At 41.9% G+C, this 15,135-nt stretch overlaps 1 protein-coding gene across 3 annotated transcripts in view; it reads right to left on the bottom strand.

Moving 5' to 3' along the window:
* cadps2 (Ca++-dependent secretion activator 2) overlaps positions 1-15,135 on the bottom strand; it is a 157,410-nt gene that overhangs the window by 32,784 nt on the left and 109,491 nt on the right. For 2 of the 3 annotated variants that reach the window (XM_018704949.2, XM_051073199.1), the window contains exons 15-20: positions 13,115-13,178; positions 12,309-12,432; positions 11,719-11,819; positions 6,277-6,433; positions 2,693-2,834; positions 1,003-1,122 (exon numbers count right to left, since the gene is read on the bottom strand). In XM_018704949.2, the coding sequence (XP_018560465.1) occupies positions 1,003-1,122; positions 2,693-2,834; positions 6,277-6,433; positions 11,719-11,819; positions 12,309-12,432; positions 13,115-13,178 (708 nt within the window). The remainder of the gene's footprint in view (positions 1-1,002; positions 1,123-2,692; positions 2,835-6,276; positions 6,434-11,718; positions 11,820-12,308; positions 12,433-13,114; positions 13,179-15,135) is intronic. The other variant, XM_051073200.1, reaches the window with a different exon arrangement.

Here is a 15,135-nt window from a genome sequence, read left to right as displayed (position 1 = left end):
ATAAAACTATACAACTCGAGCAGAGCTTCATGCAGGGGAGTGAAGAAGCAAAAAGAATCAAGTTTCTTGATATAATTCATAACTCTAGTGGCTCTTTGACAAACATGCAGACGAACAGAGACAGAACTGCGACGCCACTGTTGAGCATTCAGGACAGACAGAGGACAGTCCAGGCTACAGGTCTTCACCTGACCCCCGAAGACCAAAAGACCAGACTTGAACCAATCTCAGGCCTGACTAGAAACCTTTGGTCTTTGTAAAACACTGCAGGACGTGAACAGATAATAATCATACCTGCAACATTCAGGTGAGCAGAGATGTTTCAGCAGGTAACATCAGGCTAAAATCTGCACATGTGCATGTCACGTTACACCTTTCACCTTAGCTGGGTGAAGATAGCCAGCTAAGACCAGCTTTATTCGTCTTAGCTGGGCAGCACAGAAAAGGACTGACAACTGAAAACACCCTGTAAAAGCCATAGCTTATTATCAGGGGTACCTGCTTTTACCCTGTGCTAACCGGTGCTAAGGTTAGCTAGGTTAGCTGGCTGATGATAGCATTCACTGGCATCAATCTTTTTAAAAGTTGAAACTTATCAACTACAACAATTTCCTCTTCTCTTTCTTGTCACAAGGAGAGTAGAAATGAAACAAGAGAGCCTCAGAGAAGTTGGACCCAGAAACAGTACTGTCATCAGTCGTGACATCAGATTTAACAAACCCATACAAAGTTTAGTTTTCTGGTGTGTGATGAACTAACAGGCCTTGCTGCCACGGCTGTAGACCTTTAGTCCTGTGGCACAAACTGTTTGTATGTTGGTACTGTTCACATAGAGAGACGTTTAAGAACCGATCACATGGCAAAGAGTTTCAAACCAACAGGTCCTACAGTCTTTGAGTCTGTTCTGGTTCAGGTCTGGGTCTTTATCTAGGTAAAATGAAGACCTCTAGTCCAGACGGAGCCTCCACAACGTCCATCCACCTCCCTCCCCCCTGTACATACGTGTTCTCACACAGCGGTCCCATCCAGGCAGGAGCTGAGAAACTGGGCATCTGCGGCAGCGTTAGGGGAAGACTGGGAACTTTGGGAAGAGGAACGCTCGCTAGATTGTTGGTTAGCGACCTGTCAGCGGCGAGGTTGACCGACGGCGGCGGCAGAAAAGGAAAATGTTAAAAGAATAAAGGACAAAGAGAAAGAGAAGAAATTGTGACAGTAACACTGGGTGTTCTTCACCACAACACAGCACACACACAAAGAAGAAGAGTAACATATAATCATAGCCACTTGTTCTGCCTGCAGTAACTCATGAATAGCAGACACCAATAAAAGACAGAAAAGTCACTGCTCACTTCTATTTGTTCTCTTTTCTTTCAGTTCAGTTGCTTTTTGTTAAAGAGTGCACTTCACTGCATTGTTCCTGACTGCAGTCTGTCCTTGCGGTGTGTGTTTTACATTGACTTCTGCCTCCTTTTGTTCCCGTCCCATCCTGTGCAGGGTTACATTTGTTCATCTCCCTCCTGTTTTATTGTTTTCTGTTACATTCTTGCAGCAGCCAGTATCACACCCCAACACACCATCACTGCTGATAGTGAACAAAGGGTAAACATGACAATAAGAGACGGTTTCTGCAGTAAAGCAACCGATAACACTGACCAAGTCTTTTGGTACACAAGGATATTTAATAAAAGAAAACTCACTTTTCTTATGTTTTTCAGTGTAAATGACTAACAGGGATTCCTACAGAGACAGAGCTTTTTATCAACACATAAGATCCTTTTATTTAACCAGAAACATCTCTATATATCACTACCAGACTCCATATAATAAAAGGATCTGCTCTGTCTCTGTAGGAATCCTATCCATAATGTTGTCAGACACTTACAATAGCAATCAGTCTGTCAGTGACAAAAACAAGACCTTTAGTGGACATTCATTAAAATGGACAATTGTTCACTGTTTTTGATCAATACTGCACTGATTCTAAAGATTTTTGTCCCCATCAATCATTTACACCCAAAAACATAGTAAATAAGACCCAAGTTCAAAAATACCAGCATTATACTTGAAGAGATGCAATTCAACATTTTATGAAAGGTTGTTGCTTAAATACCCACAAAGATAAAATCTAATTTGTACCACCTGTTTGCTAATGCAGCTTTGTGTCCTAGACTCTTTGCACAATCGTGTGTTGTGTATATATAAATTCTATTTAAAGTAGACATTGTAAATTTTTTGTAATTCTTGTTTTTTTTTGTATCTCTTGTATTATATTGTGTATTTATTGTATATTGTGTACATTTTCATATTTCTTATTGTATTTAAATCTCTTCTATAGTGCACTGTTTGTCTCGTGGAGCACCCACAATTTCGTTGTACTTAACTGTACAATGACAATAAAGCCTATTCTATTCTATTCTATTCCAGACTGTGTGTATATGGTATTTTATTTGAATGAGTATGTATGTGATCTTTTAGTGTGTTTAAAACGAGGCGTGAACCGTGCAGGCATTTGTTATTGTCTGATCCGAAAGCAGGATCTTTGGTGACATGTCTGGTGTGTTCTACAGGTGAGGCGTTGCACTTAAGCTTTTCCCCCCACATCGTTCCTGACATTCATATTCAGACCCAACCCATGAAATTTGTCGCTATGTCACATTGGACTGAATTTTGTGTAACATGAACTGGGCCTTACTTGACGGACTGCCAGGTCTCCTGCTCAAAACCGCGGTGGATGGACTGGGCGATGGACGACTCCATCAGGTCGATGTAGCGCACCACCAGGGGGACGAACAGGTCCTGCAGGTGTTTGTGGAACGTCCCGTTACACAGGTGAGCTGTGGGGGGCGGGGCCAAAAGATGATCAGGTGAGAACATTTAATCACTTTTCAGAAAACATTTCCATGAAAAAAACAAACAAGTCAATTCCCCAAAATGTAGAACCATTCCTTTAAAGGTGGTAAATGCAGGTTTTTACTATTGCTACATAGCTAACATTAGCATTAGCAGCTGTTTGCTTATAAGTCTAGAAGAAACACTGCAAATTCAGCATCAAACTTCATTCCTTTACTGACCAAGAGCTGTCTCCAGAGGTGGAAATAAACACCATTGCTAACTCTTGTTTTGCTTTTAGAGCTATCCTCTCTTTTATTCTACTGAAGTTAGCATGCTAACCAGCTAGCCCTGGCTCATCCTCCCAACTGATGATACCACTTTGCTACAGTGAGTCACTGTGGCATCCAGTCTGTCGTTAGTCCAACGTGACCTACTAATCTCCTGTCTTATAAACACAATATTGGCTGAAGCTAATGCTAACATTTGCTATGTGGAGTTAGCAAAAACTTACATATAGCACCTTTAATGCTACAACATACAGTGATATTTTTTAGTGGTGTTCTTGCAGCTTTATGGCAACATAAAAAAACAGTCTGACATTCAACCACACCTGAACACCATAAGTCTTGTAAAGGTTTGTGCTGTGGAAGAGCTGTTCTTCTGAGATCTAATGTGACTGCACAGGTGTTCATGAGATTGTGTACACCTCCCCTTCCCCCCTACCCACACCCCTCCTTGTAGGTTTGAGACAGTCACAGATGAATCCTCAGCGACAGTAACACTCCTCGGTGAGGAGAGACGAGCTCAGAGTGTTGGTTGAGAAGCGAGCAGGCTGGTCTCTCAGGACTTCATTAGTTTTAATTCCTCTCGCTCTGCTCCGCCATGATTAACACTAGCCTTTTTTACCCTCCGGAGAGTAAAACCCACCTCCCTTGCAAACCGCTCGCCTTCACACGCTGACAATCAAGTGAGCATTTAAATAATCTACAGAACGACTGAGAGATAATACACTTGTTGAAGAAAATCCTCAAAGAGTCTGTGAAATATAGTCGGCATCACCTGAGATCAACTGATCGCCGTCACCTCAGAGGTTTTGTTGCAGCTTAAATGTCCAAAAAATGAATATAAAAGTCAAGGATTGTTGGTATTTTATCAGTGTGAGGTTCAGAGGAGTCAACTTGTAGATCATCTTTTGTCACCAGACTGGGTTTAAATCTTTTTCCTCTCACTTTAGACGTAATTATCAAAGAGGGAAGACCTCATTTGTGCAAACAGTCAAAACTATGATTTAGCTCGTTCTGTGTTTCGGCTCCGTCTATGGCCTCATTACACTCCAATTCAAGTCGGCGAATGTTGTGACATTTGGAATAATTACGGCATTAACAGAGGACGGTAATTAGAAAAAATATAAAAGATATGAGCCACAAAAAAAGGAAAAAAAAGAAGATTTGTGGGTTCTTCACAGAATGAAACGCAGAGTTTTTTGTTCCCAACAGTGCCCTTGGGCTGTCTGTCTATCTGCCTGCCTGTCTGTTACTGTATTCGAGGTACTTTGGCATCAGCCATGTTAAATAACGCCTTGCATCTCGCCAAATCTCTGCTGGCTCCGAGACAAAGCCTCAGAGCCGACAGAGGGCTCAGAGAGAGGAAACAATGAGCCGAGGTTTTTTTTTTCTCCGGCAGTCAAATGAAATCTTAACAGTGAGGTGCAGTTTATCAGGGAAGAAAATACTACAACTATCTGAAATATAGCCGTGCAATGTTGATGTTTGTCACACTTTAAAGTTTCCTCTGTTGTTTTTCGGGTTTATGTTGGGTTTTTTCACACTGCTGGGACCTTGAAACGTAGAAAAGCACTTTATAAAAATAAGTGGGTGTCCAAAAAATGTTTCCTTATTCCTGAAATCATTTTGATTGTTGTTGAGTGGATGAAAGGAAATAAGGTTTCTTTAGAACCAGGAAATACAACTGTCAACATGTCAGATGTGAAAAGAAAAAGCCTGTAAGTCAAACTGAAACTGCAGCTCCACCATGGTGAAAATTAAGATTTGTACAACTTTAGTGAAAGATGATTTGTGTCTGCTAATCAGTAGTTTAGTTTCCTGTCCACAGACTGAAGAAAAAAGTGAGACAGATGGATGACGTTGTGCTAACGTCCTCGTCCGCCACCTGCCGACAGGTGAGACAGGTCAGCTGACAGCGAGCTGAAGATAAACTGTGGGCAGTGATGATCGTGTCCCTGGTCCGGCCTCGACAGTTTCCTCCGCCGCTCGTGTTAATTACCTCTCTGCCAGAGCGCACGAGGTGCCGTTAACCTCCTCTCTTAACGAGCCTTGTTTTCTCTGGCGTCACCAGTGTTAATTAGCGCTCTTGGCGACGAGACCATGTGCCGTGCCGTATGGGGTATTTACTCCCCCCCCAAAAAAATAACTGCAGTTTTAGAGGCATGAGGATGAGTAGAGTGGAGAGGGTCGATTGAAACAAGTAAAGGCAGAAAACAGGAGTTCATCCTGACAGTTACATGTAGAAGAGCGATCGTACAAACACGACAGAGAAAAGGTCAAAGGTTACATGTTCGGGATGAAATGAGGCTAAAGACTGCGAAGATCACGATCTGCCACAGCTTTAATAATTCAATTAAACTTTATTGTTACTGTATCTTTTATTAACATGTACCATGAAACACAAATAAAATCATTTAACTGACAAATATACAGCCTCTATGCTGTTCTACAGCTTCTGAAATGTAATCCAACAGACATTTGTCCACTTCAATGGACGTCCACTAAAGTTCTTGTTTTTGCCACTGACATTATGGATAGGATTCCTACAGAGACAGAGCTTTTTATTAAAGAGTGGAAACAATCAAAGTTTTTTGAACAGCGTTTTGTAGCTCCTACTTCAGAGTCTGTACTCTCTCAGCAAAAGAGGAACATTTGGTTGAAAATGTTAACTGTGTTTAAAAAAAAAAAAAAAAAAAAAAAAAAAAGGCTCATAACTGATAAAAATGGAACAAAACATGAGCAAATGGACTGACAGTAAAGTCAAAGGCTTTATTGAGCGTATATGCGACGATGGAGATACAACACGATTTTGACATTGCTGTTTGAACTGGCTTTTATTGTTCCTGTTGGCCGTGCAAATGCAAAGAGAAAAAAAAACCTTGAAGGTTTGTAGTTGTGTGGTGAGCTCCTCAGAGCTGTTTGTCCTGAAAATACTCCTCAATTATCTCTAATAGCTAAGTGAGGGAGCTAATTTCTCTATTAACTTGCACTGTTTATCTCATTAAATAGTATGTTGTTTTGCTGGAGTCATGTTTCCCAAATCTCTATGACAAAGGTGGCGAGCACAAAGCTAACTGACCTATAGTCAGACTGGACATTCTCTGACGAGAATTAGATTAAGTTTTAAAAATGCCATCCAGACAGAAAAGGTCAGACTTACAGTCAGTTCGCAGAAAGTTGTTGAGGAGCTGGAATAGTGGGAAGCTGTCCCAGGAATCGACAGGCTGGACCTGCAGAGCGGCGTCCATGTCGGCTCTGTACAGAGACAGAAATGTCTCGGCATGTTCAGCCATCAGCTCCGGCCACCACGAGAAAGCCTGAGACGGGGAGAGAGATGCAACAGAACAATATCAGACAAAAAAGGCAAAGAAATGAACAGGTAACATCTGTTTACGTTGTTTTCTTTGGAGATTGTTCTCCAAAGAAAAACAACACCAACGGTTGTTTCGGCAAAAATGACTCTTTAATAAAAAAGCTCTGTCTCTGTAGGAATCCTATCATGTGTCAGACACTTAGAATAACGATCTGAACCTGTCAGTGACAAAAAGAACTTTAGTGGACGGATGTTGCCCATTGGATTACACTGCAGCAGCTGTTCATAGTGGCCAGGTGAGGGGTGAATACTTTTATAGCCATTGTATGTTACTCACTCGCCGTGTTTCTAATGTTTTCTAAAGGTCTTGATGACCAAAACATCCTGATCTGATTCTGAACAATGACCTGTTAAAGCTGCAGAAATCTAAATAAATGGAGGCAGATCTTTAGTCACTGTGACTGTTTGCTGCTTTTAAACTGAAAAAGAAGAGGAGGAAAAAAGCCCAGAGGTTCTGTTGTGAAAGTACCTGCTGAGCCACTAATGCAGATATCTTCAGTCTAAAGAGCATCCAGGTTGTGCAGCTCTCCAGTGGACAGAGGTGAGCCCGCTCAGTTGACCGCTGCTATTGATGGCTAAAGGACCTCTGAGAGAAAAGTGCAACCCGCCTTGAATCGCACGCCGATGCACCAAGGTCGGCGTTTGTGTTGTGATGGAGGACGAAGAGGCAGAAAAGTGAGACCGAGAAAGGAGAAATGACACAAGTAGCGGATCGTACTCGTGGCCTTGTGGGACGACTGATCGGGCCTTTCAAACGCGCCTTTTCGGTTTCCTGGTTACCGTCACTGAGCAGCAGTTAAACCAGGCCGATGGTTCTTCGTCACTGACAACTCTTTCTCCTCAAGACGACCATATCAATGAGAGCTGCTCGTAAACAAAGGCTGCTGTCAATCCATCAGGAAAGACAAAGAAGAAGAAGAGGAAGAAGAGACGAAAACAGCAGCAGAGAGTTCAAGGAAAAGAGACAGAAACAGGAGGAACGATTGGAAAATGGATTTAAAGAAGAAGACTGGAAAGAATAAAGACATAAGAGAAGAAAAAAGAAAAATGATTCAAGAATAGACAAGGGGTAAATATGGGATAAGAGACAAAGGAGGGGAAGAAAGGATGAATGACAGAAGGTAAAAACAAAGGTTGAAAACTGAGAGAAAAAAAACAAAACAAGGAAATAAAGAAAGAAGAAAATACAAATACAGTGATGGAAAGAAAAGTGGAAGAAGTGATTTATTCAGGAACAGAAACTCCAGCCTGGCAACAACAAAAATGCTCCTTTTTAAAAGAGAAGAAGAGTGTGAGTGCTTTAAAAGGCTAATGTACGTATTGTCCCACCAAGGACGTCCATTCCTCCACATCCGCCCTTCAACAAACGACTTGTTGCAAATCAAGAGAGCGTGTCATCGCTGAATATTTTCCATACTGTGGATAGAGGCTGAGTTGTGGAGGTGAAGGGGACTGCCGGAGCAGAGACGTCAATCAGAGATTCTCAAAGCCAAACAGGCTGAATGCAGGTGAACGAATGTGACCAGGTAGATAATGAGGAGTTTATTCAGCCACGAGGTGATGAAGGCGTGGCTCACAATCAGTCATCTGGTTCATGTCAGAGGGGCTGGATGGAGTAGAGGTGCAGACCAGTCAAGGTCCACACCTAACTAATCAATTTCTATAATGGATTAGCTTTGAGCAGACAGAGGCTATTGATTGGTTGAACCACTGAACCACTGGATCGTGTAGCATAAAGCAAAATTTGTATACAGCTAATTTACAACAGCAGTGTCTGACAACATTATGATAGGATTCCTACAGAGACAGAGCTTTTTATTAAAGAGTCAGATCCTTTTAGTTTAACCAGAAACATCTCTATATATCACTACCAGACTCCATAGACAAAAACAGGAATTTTAACAGAGCAGAACACAGGAGCTGCTGGAATACCACTGCCTCCATCTGTTAGTGTGTCTGTGTTACTGTGTGACTCTCAGTGGTGGAAGAAGTAATCAGATACTTTACTGAAGTAAAAGTACCACACAGTAACACAGACACACTAACAGATGGAGGCAGTGGTATTCCAGCAGCTCCTGTGTTCTGCTCAGTAAAATTCCTGTTTTTGTCAATAGAGTCTGGTAGTGCACTTTGAATTTCTTTACATTTAACCAAACTTTCCTGAACCCTAATTAAAGTGCAGTTTGTTGCCTAAGCCACTCAGGAACAGGACCCTAGGCTCTGGAGTCTTAGTCCACCAACCACCACAACCAAGCAACTGCTCAAAGAAACGTTGCCTCTGGATATAATCCAGTGATTCCCTTTGTCATCACATTGTAATTGGAAAAACAATTTAGTGGTATATAAACAGAATCTGTAGGAGACAGGGTTGCATAAAGATTTCCTCTCACTCGAACTACAGGACCTCCACCCACAGACTGTACACTCACCTTATTAATCCTATTTGACCAGTATTTCCTGTTTATTGTCTTTGTTGTGTTTGTTATGTGCTGCTGCAGTGACCTGCCGTCACAGCGAGCAGGAAAATAATTAGAAATCAAACTGCACTTAATAAGAGCAGAGAGATCATTTACAGTCTGTAGTTTCTGAGCTCATCTGTAGTTTCATACGACTACAGAGAATCAAATACTGTGGAATCTTAAGTGTAATGTCCAGAGGAAGAGTTGTTATTAAAATCATCATCTAGAGGATAAGAATCTTCTTTGTTCTGCAGTTCTGTGTTTAAGATGAAGATGTTTTATATGCACAATTTTAAAAATCAACTCTACTGTTTGTGACTAACATCAAATAACTAACCTCCTGCATCAAAAATTTTTAAAGATCCATTAACACGAGATACAGAAATATCAGCGGTGACACATGGAGAACAGGGTCTGAGGATTCAAACAAAACCAGCAGTGATGCAACAAAAACACAAACATGAGCAGAGGAGGAGTGAATCATTCACACGGCAAACTTACCTCTCTCCCCTTCCCACGATAGAATACAAAAAGACATAAAGAAAGGACAGTCAGGTAAATAATCACATCACAGTGTCTGCAGTGGTTCTCCTGTCAGATCTGAACCCTCCTGACCCCTGAGGTCGTCTGGGACCGGTCTGCTTCCTGTTCCCAGAGTCAAAACTAAAGCTGGAGACGTTCAGTTTTTACGCTCCACACATCTTTCCATTTTACTGTTGTGTTTCTCTTTTTATTTTCCATTTAATGCTGTCATTTCTATGTAAAAGCTTTTTGAAATACGGTCTTATGTTGCTTCTACATTTTGTCTTGATGCCTTTTATATTTTATTTCATTGTCTCGTTGCTGAAATACTGAACTGTGCCTTGGCTTCATGTGTTTATATCTAAGATCCACTTCCTGTTTGTCAGTTGTTGGTGATAAAAACCTTAAAGCCTCCATGTTGCTGATTGTTCCTTCACTCTGGTCTCTGTTCAGACTGATGCAGAGAAGCAAAGTTTCTCTGTGCTCACCTTTAATCTGAGAGCTCCTGTCAGCTGGATCTGATCACATCAGAACCAGTCTGGAACCCAAACTGAGTCCAGTAACTTCTCTGAACCCTCAGAGAGTACTCAGTAATTAAACCACCTCAGACTCAGGTCCATGTGTGGCTGAGATGTTTAAATGAAAAGACTGAAGCAACAGAAAACAGCAGCGCTCACATGAACGGCCTCAGAGCTCAGCTCGTCACTTTGACATTTTCATTATGAAATACTGACAAAAAATAAACAACAACAGAAACCGGAGCTGGAGCAAGCACGTTACCGACGCTGACATGAACCGGGTGAACAGCTCTGATTGGTCTCTAATTTTAAGCAGTGACAGCTTGTGTCGGCGCTCTGACAAAAAGCCTCTAATTTGTAGTTAACATCTCATGTGAAGCTCGGAGCAGAGATCCACCGGTCGCCATGGCAGCGGCAGAGCGCGCCGTCGTATTAATAGCTCAGAAACAGATGCCTGAGCGCCACGCTGCCACTTAGGGCCGATCAAACCGCCACGTCTCAACACCTATGATTGATCAGTTTTACACTGCGGTGTGGAAACGCTGCGTGCATATGGGCCGTGGGCGGTGTTTTCATCGTGCCTCCGCCGCAGACGTTAATGCAGCGCCGCCACTTGCCGTGTCACCTGCCACTTTAACGCGAACACTGCCAACAGAGGCGAAGGGAGGGCGTGGACAGTGCTGCGAAAAGTGATCAAGAACGGTAATGAAATGATCAGGTGACTTGTTGCTGCTGTCAGAGGAGAGAAAACAGACGACAGAGTTTGTACAGGGGAGGAGATTCAGAGGAAGAAGAGAGTTTCAGAGGAAAACTAACAGCCAACACCAACAAGGAGAGGAGCTTTAACAAGTCACAACACCGAGTCCATGTCACACAAAGTTCCCCTGACAACCTTTCTCAACTTTAACATCATGGCCCTCACCCAGGAGGTTACATTGTCACCATGTCCGTTTGTTTGTCAGCTGATTATACAAAAACTACTTAACCGATCTGCACCAAACTTGGTGGGGGGATGGAGTAGGAACTAAGGCCGAACTCATTACAGTTTGGTGTGGATCAGGTTAAAGGGGCAGATCCAGGAACACTGAGAGATTGGGTGTTTTTTTGACATTTTGGCCTTTGCGAACATCGGCTTTCGGCTCTACTGAGACGCGTCTCAAAGTTCACCTTGTCTCAGGAGTTATTAAAAATATACATTATGCATATTTCAAAATAGATAACTGCTGAACAAAATACTGCTTGCTGAATAAATGACACTACTATGAATGTGCAGAGAGTCACTGTGATGGCCAGTTATTTCTGCTGCAGTGGAGGCTTTAACAGTTTAATATTTTTGTGCTGTGTTGAATAAAATTTGCTCTTGTGTTTGTGTAGCTGTGTAGCTAAACACTTTTATGAACTAGTTTGAACTGGGAGCTAAAGATGAACAGATGGTCATCATTATTTTTTTCTTTTTTCAATTAATCAAAACCAAAATAATCACTTTGCCATGTGTAATAAGTTGTCAGAGCATCAGTTTCTGAGCTTGGAGTAAAAATAAAAAACATCATTCTTGAGTTATTCTTAAGGTTTGGCCACCTTTAAAAACATTTTTAGATAATAAGCAACACATTTTCTATGTATGAAGCTCAGTCTTGGTTTGGGTCTTAACCAATAAAAGTACCACAGTGAGTCTGGATGAGAGCTGCTGTTCTGAAACAAACTGAACAGACAGAATAAAAATCAAGTACCTCAGAGTGATGTTCTTCGTTCTGCTGCAAGACTTCGATGCAGAGCTCTCCAAGTCTCATCATGTCCTCCAGTCTCTTTTCTGGAGCTGCCTGAACGTCCACTGAACAGACACAACAGGACAAACTGCTGATTGTACAGTATGCTGATGGAGAGCAGGTCACATGGAAACTACAGTTACCACCTCATGGTTGTTTGCCTCCATCAACCAGTCCAATGCAGTTAATTAGTGTGTGAGTTCTTGATTGTTTTGTGGCATCACAGTGACCTTGACCTTTGATCACCAACATCTAATCAGTTCATCCTTGAGACCAAGTGAATGTTTTTGCCTAACCTGAAGAAATTCCTTCAAGGTGTTACTGAGATATCACGTTAATGAGAACAGGATGGAGTGTCACCAGCGTGGAGACACAACAAGGCTTCTTTATGCTTTTGGTCCTTCATGTGGAGAATTTCCTGATCAGTACTGGAGTTTTGAGGTCATGAAAGTGTTAATCAGCATCTTAATATGCACATAAAAACTGGTGAATGGAGACAAATCTTCTGAAACTCTGATTGATTTATATTAAATATAAAGCTGTAAGACTCTCACCCTTGATCTGGGCGTATTCGATCAGCTGGCCGTAGTTGATCCGAGCTGCGTTTTCCAGACACTTCTGCACTAGTTTCTTCATGTCCTCTGGAGGGACTGGTGTGGTGATGTCCTTCATCAGCACCTGAAACAACACAAACGACGACCACATCTCACTGAGGTTCAGGGACGTTAGTTTCTCTGAACAGATTGGGGACTCAGATCTATCAAAGGTGGTAGCAGTTTAAGTAGTCCTGATGTCCTTCTTCCCAGCTACGTTTTCCAGCTCCTCCAGGGAGACCCTGAGGTGTTCCCAGGCCAGAAGAGATATAAAGTCTCTCCAGTGAGTTCTGGGTCTACCCTTGGGTCTCCTACCAGTTGGTTGTACCCAGAAAACCTCCAATGGAGGCACGAGGAAGATCTTGTTCTTTCAGTCACTGCCCAGAGCTCATGACCACAGGTGAGGGTTGGAACAGAGATCGACTGGTAAATTAAAAGATTCAACAACGACAGCGGTCCTGTACAACATCCACATTACTCACCTACATGTTAAAATTGTTGTTGTTATATTGTTTAATTGATGCCTGTGTTTATTTACAGCATAATGCAAATGAATTATTGGCAAATATAATCATATAATCATCATAATTTCTAATTAGCAGCTCACAGTGCCATCAAACAGCAACACCACTCTCTCTACTCCTTTGTTTTCAGTGGCTGAAAAATACAGGTCCAGAACTTCTCTGTTCTGTACAAGATTTACCGGCACTGAGAAAACCGTACAGGAGGTTATTAGAAATGCAAAGTGTGTGAGTGTGTTCCTGTACCCGTTCCTGCAGGGAGAGCGTTGCCTTCAGGGCCCCATCTGGTCGTCCAAAGGGAAAGCAGTACCTGCAAAACGTGGGCAGGCGTCACATTTAGAAACAATCTCAAGGACAACTGCGTGGAAAAGAAAGAATAGGAAGATGGAAGAAGCAGCAGAAAGACGTCAGTTAGCGTCAACAGATGGCTGCCTCCTTTTATCTAATTACACTGATGAAGGAAGCTTTTCTCACCTCGGGCTCCATCTGAGCGCAGATGAGGAGGTTCAGGGAGGTTTCACATTGCTAATTGACAAGTGAACAGTACTTAATAAACAAAGGCACGTGGTCACACAGGTCAGACATTTATTGGACAAAAACCTGCAGGCAGATGTTCTGTTCCTCCATAGTTACATGACTGAGGAACAAAGTGGATTTAAAAACATTATCAAGCAGATTATAGAGAAAAAAACACTAATTTTGAGAAACTGAAATCTGCAGATTCAAACGGACAAAGTTCAGTAAAAGAAACATCTAAACGTGTATTTTATTTGGACGTTTTCTTCCCACTAAACTGAAAGTAAACATGTTACAGAAGGAAAATCAAAACTGACCAGTGCACATATAAACATTGTGTGTTGTCTCACGTTATCCACTGAAATAAAACTGAAAATCCACTAAAGAGCAGAATATGTTGATGATCGCAGGCTTTTGACAGAAAAGTAAAACATATGTAAAAATAAGAACGTTAACATGTGACATATATGAAAACACTTCAAATCAACAGAGAGAATAATGAACCGATTCTAATTTGATGATCGGTTAAATCATTTTTAGTCATTTATTGGGTAAAACTAACCTAAAATATTTTTGTTAGTTATTTAGCAGCATATTGAAAATGTCCCTTCAGTCAAATCATTTCATTCACTCTGTCCTGATCCCAACACTGATGCATCATTAATGATCAGGGTCATTAATGACTTTGTGTCATGGTGTAAGGGGTCTTTCTTTGGACTGAATGTGACCAAAACCAGGGACATACAGGATAACTGATTTTCAGAAGTCGGTACCAATCCTCACACCTACAGTTACTGAGGAAACTGGAAGTATCTACATCCTGTTTCTGACAGGAGGTTTTGCTTCCAGGCTGATGTAGATGTCATTTCTAAGAAGGTTCAACAATGTCTTTATTTCTTGAGAAAAATAAATGTTTTAATAGAACTTTTATGGAATCTGTTCTGTCCTTTAGTCTTGTGCTGTGGTTTTGGAACCTCAATCTGGCCAATAAGAACAGGCCTAGTCAGCTTGTTAGAGCGGCCAGTGAATGTATTGAGGTGAACCAAGCTCAGCTCTCTGATCTTTATGATCAACATGCCGTACTGGACTGTACTGAGTTTGAGCTTCTACCTTCTGGCAGCAGATACAGAGTCCAAACTCACAGGACTCAAAAGACTCAAAGACTTTTGTTTTCTCTGCAATTAGTCGGCTAAATTTGTTTTTCTACACTCTGTATTTTGGTTCTTTTCACATGTCGTGATCCTGCGTTGTATCACTGTTCTGTGATCTGACTGGTAACTGTCTTTACTTATGTTTACGATGGATTAATGTGTTTTTTTAAAACACTCGGCTGCAGCCAGATTTCCCTCGTGGGATAATAACATTTGACTTGTGCAGACTCAAAACAGATAAATGTAAACTCAGGGGTCAGTGTTCGATCATTAAATCCTGATGTTTAAATGTCATTTAGTCGTAGTTAAAATGTAAAGCCCTGACTGAACGAGTGGAGCCGGAGCTGATCTTTAATCCAAACCAAACTGTGGAAATCCTGCTCTTGTCTGAGGGGACATTACCATAATCCCTGCATTGTCCTGGCCATTGTTTACCAGCATTAGCCTCTTGTTGAGGTGAGTTAGTAATGACTCCCGCTGGTCGACCCCCCCTCCCCCGGTCCCTCCCCTCTCTGTGGGCCAGATGGAGGGCTCCCTCTCAGAGAGGAGAGGGGTTTGGAGAGCCCGGCTCGGGGACAGTTAATGGCTCAGGTCCATTCA

The sequence above is a fragment of the Lates calcarifer genome, linkage group LG10, assembly GCF_001640805.2.
Source record: "Lates calcarifer isolate ASB-BC8 linkage group LG10, TLL_Latcal_v3, whole genome shotgun sequence".
Classification (NCBI taxonomy): Eukaryota; Metazoa; Chordata; class Actinopteri; family Centropomidae; genus Lates; species Lates calcarifer.
The sequence above is the reverse complement of the archived record's forward strand: the minus strand, read 5'-3'. Positions and strand labels throughout refer to the sequence as shown.